The sequence below is a fragment of the Leptonychotes weddellii genome, chromosome 16, assembly GCF_054177405.1.
Source record: "Leptonychotes weddellii isolate Sample4059 chromosome 16, ASM5417740v2, whole genome shotgun sequence".
In the NCBI taxonomy this organism is placed as follows: domain Eukaryota; kingdom Metazoa; phylum Chordata; class Mammalia; order Carnivora; family Phocidae; genus Leptonychotes; species Leptonychotes weddellii.
Window position 1 is genome coordinate 24,592,965 of NC_138384.1, and position 8,098 is coordinate 24,601,062.

Below are 8,098 nucleotides of genomic sequence, written 5' to 3' on the forward strand. Positions count from 1 at the left end.
ACCCTCCCCCCGTCTCATGTGCTCTCTCTCTCTCTCTCAAATAAATAAAATAAAATCTTAAAAAAAAAAAAAAAGACAGTATGGTACTGGCACAAAAACAGACACATAGATCAATGGAACAGAAGAGAGAGCCCAGAAATGGACCCTCAACTCTACGGTCAACTAATCTTCAACAAAGCAGGAAAGAATATCCAATGGAAAACAGTGTCTTCAACAAATGGTGTTGGGAAAATTGGACAGCCACATGCAGAACAATGAAAGTGGACCATTTCCTTACACCACACACAAAAATAGACTCAAAATGGATGAAAGACCTAAATGTGAGACAGGAATCCATCAAAATCCTTGAGGAGAACATAGCAGCAACCTCTTCGACCTTGGATGCAACAACTTCTTCCTAGACAGATCGCCAAAGGCAAGAGGAGCAAGGGCAAAAATGAACTACTGGGACTTCATCAAGATAAAAAGCTTTCGCACAGCAAAGGAAACAGTCAACAAAACCAAAAGACAACCGACAGAATGGGAGAAGATATTTGCAAATGACATATCAGATAAAGGGCTAATATCCAAAATCTATAAAGAACTTATCAAACTCAACACCCAAGGAATAATCCAATCCAGAAATAGAAGACATCAACAGACAATTCTGCAAAGAAAACATCCGAATGGCCAACAGACACATGAAAAAGTGCTCAACATCACTCAGCATCAACTCAGCATCAGGGATACAAATCAAAACCACAATGAGATACCACCTCACACCAACAAGAATGGCTAAAATTAACAATTCAGGAAACGACAGATGTTGGCAAGGATGCGGAGAAAGGGGAACCCTCCTACACTGTTGGTGGGAATGCAAGCTGGTGCAACCACTCTGGAAAACAGTATGGAGGTTCCTCAAAAAGGTTGAAAATAGAGCTACCCTATGAGCCAGCAATTGCACTACTGGGTATTTACCCTAAAGATACAAATGTAGTGATCTGAAAGAGCACCTGCACCCCAAGGGTTTTTTTTTTTTTTCCACCCCAAGGTTTACAGCAGCAATGTTCACAATAGGCAATCTATGGAAAGAGCCCAGATGTCCAATGACAGATGAATGGATGAAGATGTGGTGTATATATACACAATGGATTATGCAGCCATCAAAAAATGGAATCTTGCCAATTGCAACAACGACGTGGACAGAACTAGAAGAGGGTATCATGCTAAGCGAAATAAGTCCATCTGAGAAAGACAAGTATCATATGATCTCACTGATACGTGGAATTTGAGAAACAAGGCAGAGGGTCATAGAGGAAAAGAGGAAAGAATGAAACAAAACGAAACCAGAGAAGGAGACAAACCATGAGACCCTTAATCTCAGGAAACAAACTGAGGGTTGCTGGAGTGGAGGGGGGTGGGAAGGATGGGGTGGCTGGGTGATGGACATTGGGGAGGGTATGTGTTGTGGTGAGCGCTGTGTATTGTGTAAGACTGATGAATCACAGACCTGTATACCTGAAACAAATACATTATATGTTAACAAACCCAAAACTTAAAAATATGAAATGGAAAAATCAAAATGTCATGAAAAATAAAAATATGAAATGGTACACAACCTTAAAAAAATGTATTTAACGAAAGGAGAGGAATCGGAAATTAAGAGACTAAAGAGGTATAACAACCAAATGCATGCATGAATCTTGGATGAATGACCGACCCACAGACAAAAAGCAAGAAAGGCCGTGTGGGGGACAACTAGGAAAATCTGGGTAAGGACGGTGCAAACATTACAAGTTAATGCTAATACTCTAGGCATGATAGTGTGGTTATGTGGGAAAATACCCTTACTCTTAGGACAAGCATGCTGAAGGAGGTGAGAAGTGTCATGATGTCTGCAACTCTCTTTCAAATGGTTCAGCAAAAATAATGTGGATAGGATAAATAAAGCTAATGTAGCAAAATATTAACAACTGGCAACTAAAGGTGAAAAATAAATAGCTGTTTATTATTTGAGGTTTTTAACTTTTCTGCAGATTTTGAGAAAAAGCCAAAAACAGGGTAGGGAGATCCATACCATCTTTGTTCAGTAAATACTAGAAAAAAATTTAATGCACGGAAGCTAGGTCTTGGGGCATGCATATCTTTACCCAAGACACTGCCACACTGCTCTTCAACTGGTTGTACAACTATCCCCACCAATATCTGTGGTTTCTTTTTTTTTTTTTAATTTATTTATTTAAGAGAAACAGAGATAGCGACAGAGATAGCAAGCAGGGAGGGGAGGGAGAAGCAGGCTCCCCACTGAGCAGGGAACCTGATGCGGGACTCAATCCCAGAAGCCTGGGATCATGACCCGAGCCTAAGGCAGACACTTAACCAACTGAGCCACCCACGTACCCCTGATGTTTTTGTTTTTTTTTTTAAAGATTTTATTTATTTATTTAACTGATGTTTCATTTCTTACAAACAAAAATCTGGAGATGTGAAGCAGATATTGCAAAATGTTAGAATATGACAAGCTGTTTGACAGGAGCGAGAGTACTGGTCAGATAAACTCCACACCTGTCTGTGTGCTTAAACATCTCTTCAAAAAAATATAGATTTATAACATGTATCAAGTTAGCTACCACAAAAATGATATGCCCTTGGGAATATCAGAAGATGGGCTGATTCAGGATCACTCAAAGCCACCAAAAGGGAAGTCTCAAGCTGTTACCTAACGCAGCCCTGGGGAAAGGAAGCAGGGAACCTAATCCTGTCCCGCCCCCACCAAGTCCAAGGCCTATTAACATATCATCAGAGAACAAACACGATCCTAGAGGAAGGGGTCACATTTAACGAGCATCACCTATGGGCAGAGGCACAGACAGCTGCCTTCCAGTCCCTCAGGTGCTGCTGTGGGGGCCAGTTCTCACTCCCTTTGTTCTCACCCTCACGCCCTCCTAACCCCTCAACCCTCTGTTGACTCCCTTTAGCCTCCCAGCCTCCTGTCACTCGGAAAACACACCCTGGAAAGTAAAGTCTGAACAGATCGGAGTCTGTAAAGGCCCAACCCCCACTGTTCAGTATAAATGGGAATTCTGGTGTATACCCTGTCTTGTGTGGCTGGCTGGAGAGACTCCCTGATGCCCCTCGAACCTAATCAATCTGAGGCCTGTCAGAACGGAGGACCCATGTCTGCTTAGGCTCCAGGCAACATCTCCACGCTAACAGCTAGAAGTAAGAGGTGGGGGAAAATGCCTCTGAGAACTGAACCCCCCGCCCCCACCCCCTTCCACCCAATCACACCGCATACCCGGGAGTACTGCAGCTTGTCCACAATGTCGTCACTAGTGAGGGGGATTAGTCCTGGAAGAAACAAAGAAGCACTTTAAAGAAGTCCAAATGGCCACGCCAGAAAGAGCACCTAAAAATCCCCCTTGGGAGTGAGGAGGCTTCTTCCTCTGATACCAGGCACAGCCCCCCTCCCTTTCACCTTTCAAAACCCGCACTCACCAAGCCTGTGAGCAATGAACTCATCATGAAGGACTGAGGAATTGGCATCAATTTGAACCCAGTCAATGGCTAAAAAATAAAGCAGACGTGCAGTTTAGCCACCAAATTCATTTAAAGACTTACAGCAGTGGTTCTCAAGATTTAAGAAACACCTGATGCTTACTAAATTACAAAAGCCTGGGCCAGGCTGCCAGAGGCTGATTCCGCAGCTCAAGTGGGGACCAGGGATCCGCATTTTAACAGGAACCACATGCAACAGCCCCTCCTTTCCTACTCAGGCAGATTTAATGCGGGGGGGGGGGGTTCCTGTTCCATACAAAATACTGACTTAGAGAATACTCATGGGAGTGGGAACATGTTTCTTTGAACTAAATATTTCTGTGAGAAGCATTTACGTCTGTTATTCATGTCAACACCAAACCCAAGAACATAAACTACTCAGGCACTTAAAAAGTTGGGGGAAAAATCTCAACACAGACTTATGGTCCATATCTCATTTTATGATGCAATGACCAGATTACCCCATTTAACACTTTATTATCACTCAATCAACTAATGTTTAGAGAACTCCTTTAATGGAAACAGTATACTAAATATCAAACCCAATGCTTACCAGCAATGAGCTAAAAGGATAAGAACCGTATTATCACACACACCTGACTTAAACACATATTCATTCATTAATAAACATCTGCATGCAGACAAATTCATAAATCAAATGGCCAACTACCAAACAAAGGGCGTGGACACTAGAAACGGAAGTCAGAAGAGGACCAGACAGTTAGGACCCAATCTGCATTGTCCTATGCTTTCTATTGCTTCCCCAACCCAAGCCAAAGAAGGACCATGAGCCAAGCTTTTCTGACTCTGCCTCCTTACTCCCCCCCCGCCATCCCACATGCCCCGACCCTCTCCTGTGCAGGTTAACATCCTCTGAGGCTCCTATAAACCAAGCTTTGCTTGACCTCCAGGATACAGATACCAACACTCCCTCCCTACAAGCTCCTCCCTCACAAAACTCTGCCCAGACTAAAGACACCTGTTACATATATATATACACACACACAATATGTATGTCATATACATATATGTATTATATATACACTTCAAAAATTTTTTGAAAGAGAGAACGAGTGTGGGAAGGGCAGGAGGGAGATTCCACACTGAGCGCGGAGCCTGATGCCCGGCTTGATCTCACAACCCTAAGATCATGACCTGAGCCAAAAATCAAGAGTCAGATGCTTAATCAACTGCGCCACTCAGGCACCCCTACCCTGTCATATTTTGCCCTGTACTGTATTTGCATATATCTTGTCTCAACCTCACAGCTTCGAAAAATCCTTGGGGTGGAGTCTTCAAATATCTTAACTTTTGCATTCCCAATGTGGCCTGGAATGTAGCAGGTGCTACTATTTGCAGCACTGAATTTGTGGGAAAAACGGCATTTAGACTTGTAATGTCATATTGCCTCAAAGTACAACTCCATGGGGTACCTGGGTGGCTCAGTCGGTTAAGCGTCTGCCTTCGGCGCAGGTCATGGTCCCAGGGTCCTGGGATGGAGCCCCTCATCGGGCTCCCTGCTCCTCAGGGAACCTGCTTCTCCCTCTCCCTGCCACACCCCCGCTTGTGCGCTCTCTCTCAAATAAATAAAATCTTAAAAAAAAAGTACAATTCCCTTATTTTACTCATGATGAAACTGAGGCCCACAGACATGGAGTAATTAGGGAGGGGTTGGACCAGCACTCCAAGTTCTGAGCTGAAGAAGTGACTAGAGATGGTAGTGGTGGAAACTACAATGTTCTCTTGTTTACCAATCATTTGGCCTGCTTATTTCCTTAGGAGTGCAGCAGCTGTGAGTTACACTTCTTTTTCCAACCCAAACTTTGAATGGACACTCAGTATATATTTGTAATATATTTATAAATGTGAAAAATACCTGGGCAGGGTGGCTGGAACCAGAGCAGACCCTCCTTCCTCTAAGCGCCAACAGCACTGTAGTTCTACTTCTGAGCTACTTACTGATCCACGCCTATCCTGCAGTACTGTTATCTGTGGATTCGCCTTTGCCCTGCAACTTCACTGGGCGCTCCCCGAGGGCAAGAACCCTGCACTATGCAGCTCTGCATTCCCAGTTCCTAGCATACTGCCTGGCAGTTACATGTTCTCTGAGTGCAGCTGAAGGAACGGATTCATAAAGACACCTACTGGTCCTGAACACAAGGCATTTAATAGGGATTCCCTCATTTAATCCTTGCCATCACCCTATAAGTACTATTAATGTCCGAATATTACAGAGAAAACCGCACCACACAGTTGAAAAACTTGCCCAAGTTTCACAGGGACAGTACGGGAAAACGGTATTCAAACCCAAATACGCAGACTCCCGAACCCACGCTCCTCACCGACGCGTATGTGAAAGTGGACCCTAGCGGCCTGGGCCAACAGTACAGCACTGCTGTCTTCTCAGAGCCACCCCAGGACCCCCCCGCCCCAGCCTAACCAAGCGCTAGGAGCAGGAGCCCCAAGGTGTGCGGAGGGGGCTGGCCACGACAGGCCGGTTTCACTTACCTATTATGGGCACCTCGGCGATGAAGACCCTCCGTATAGAGTTGGCCACCCTGAGGGATGAAAATCAAGCCGCGTGAGGACGCCGCAGCCTCGACGGCGAAGTCCCGCGCTCACGGCTCCCAAAGCGGAAGCCCCGCCACGGGGACCCAGCTCTAGAAGGACGTGACCCCCGCCCGGCCCGACTCCAGCCCCCCGCGTTCCACAGCCGCCGGCCTCCTCCCTCAGGGACCTTACGCCAGGTCCGTGTTCTCAATGATGAACTTGACATTCTCGTCGGTGAGCTCCGTGATCCGCACGGTGGGCTGGTTGGCATACGGCATCGTGCCCCACAACCCGCCAGCTCCCGGGATTCGGCTCCCTGCGCCACCGCCGCCGCCGCCGGAAGTGGGTCAGCGCGGCCCTCGCCGCTTCCGCAGACACGCGCTCACAGCGCCACCTGCCGCTCGGAGGCCGCTGCCGCTCCGGGCCCCGTTTTACACTCCCACCTGCTGGAAGTGCATCAGGTTCAACCGTGGGAGGGGCGGGGGCGGGAATTGGCAAAACCTGTGCACGCCCTCGACTCAACAATAACACTTCTAGGAATTCCTACTACGAAAACGGCTGCAATTGTCAGCAAAGTTACACGTGCGGGGGCGTTCCCTGCAGCACTGTTTGTAACAGCAAAAGGTAACAAAACTAGGTATCTATTGACAGAGACCAGGTTAAATAAACAAAACAGAATACTACGGTGCCTTTAAGAAAATGAAGTAAATCTGCACATTTATGGAAGAACATAAGTATACTTCAGCAAGTCTGGCTCACGCTCTCCTGAAACTGCAGGAAGATACAATGCTTTCACTTCAGTGCATCATCTGCAGTCTGTGTAGCTGTGGCAGGTGGGTGGGGGCTCTTCATCTCCACATGCCTGGCAGTGTGCAGATGCTCAATAGAGAGTACCAAAGCCCCCCACCCCACCCCACACATAGCCTGGAGAAAGCTGATTGGGCACCTGCTCATAACAGAGAAGAGGCTCTAAAATAGAACTTAGCAGGAACTACATTTAAGGCAGAAGAGTAAGAGAGGAGATAAAGAGTTTGCCTTAGCTGGGGGTGACACTCTTCCTGAGACAGAGAGAAAGGGCACTGAGGGGGCCTGTGCTTCACAGCCTGTGTCATCTCAGGAAATTAAGGATTAAGGTTGTCTGTTGAGTACAAGAGGGATGCTAGGGAGAGAATGGAATGAAATTTGGTACGTAGGGGACTTGACAGGGAGTCATGATACAAAGAATTAAAGAGGTGCAGAAAGGGGCGGGTGGAAGGCCAAAAGATTGGAAACACCTATTAGCTGGTGACTTCCCCCATCAATACCCCGTCCATTTAGGTCGGACAGAGCAACGCAGAAGACAGATGCTCTGGACTGAATTGTGTTCCTCTCAAATGCTGAAGCCTAATGCCCAACGTGGTATTTGGGGATGGAGTCTGTGGGAGGTCAGGAGGGTAGGATTAGTGCCCTCCTGATAGGAAGAGTGCCCTTATAAGAACAGGAGAAGACACTGGAGCTCGCGCTCTCTCTGCCCTGTTAGAACATAGAGAAAAGGTGGCAAGTCAGAAAGACTTCACCAGGAACTGGCTGGCACCTTCATCTTGGACTTCCCAGCCTCCAGAACTGTGAGAAACAAATGTCTGTTGTTAAGTCACCCCATCTATGGTATTTTGTTATAGTAGCTCGAGAAGACTACAACAGAGTTAACCAGACTTGCAAAGGGAGCCCAGCCAGTGTAGAGACAGAAAATTATTAATGCTAAAGAACAGACCCCTGAAATGATCAGTCATAGAAAATAGCAGCCAAGGGAGCTAACAGTGCAGGGAAGGCCACCATCACCCACACTTCCAGAAGGGAAGCACAGGCCCAGGGAGGCAGACCTGCTGTGACCACCCACTAGCAGTAGGCCGCACGAGGACCAGAGCCCAGGCCTTCTGGCTGCCAGCCTCAAGCCCTTCCGGCATCACTGCTGTCTCCCTCTGGGGTCCTGGATACCTGCTGTGGCCCAGATGGAAACGAACTGCCAACATGA

General features: G+C 46.8%; 1 protein-coding gene across 1 annotated transcript in view; it reads right to left on the reverse strand.

The window, feature by feature from the left end:
- POLR2C (RNA polymerase II subunit C) overlaps window positions 1-6,440 on the reverse strand; it is a 12,557-nt gene extending 6,117 nt beyond the window's left edge. The window contains exons 1-4 of the mRNA XM_081806551.1: window positions 6,280-6,440; window positions 6,046-6,095; window positions 3,478-3,546; window positions 3,278-3,330 (exon numbers count right to left, since the gene is read on the reverse strand). Of these exons, the coding sequence (XP_081662677.1) occupies window positions 3,278-3,330; window positions 3,478-3,546; window positions 6,046-6,095; window positions 6,280-6,365 (258 nt within the window). The 5' untranslated portion in view covers window positions 6,366-6,440. The remainder of the gene's footprint in view (window positions 1-3,277; window positions 3,331-3,477; window positions 3,547-6,045; window positions 6,096-6,279) is intronic.
- Between the last annotated feature and the right edge of the window lie 1,658 nt (window positions 6,441-8,098).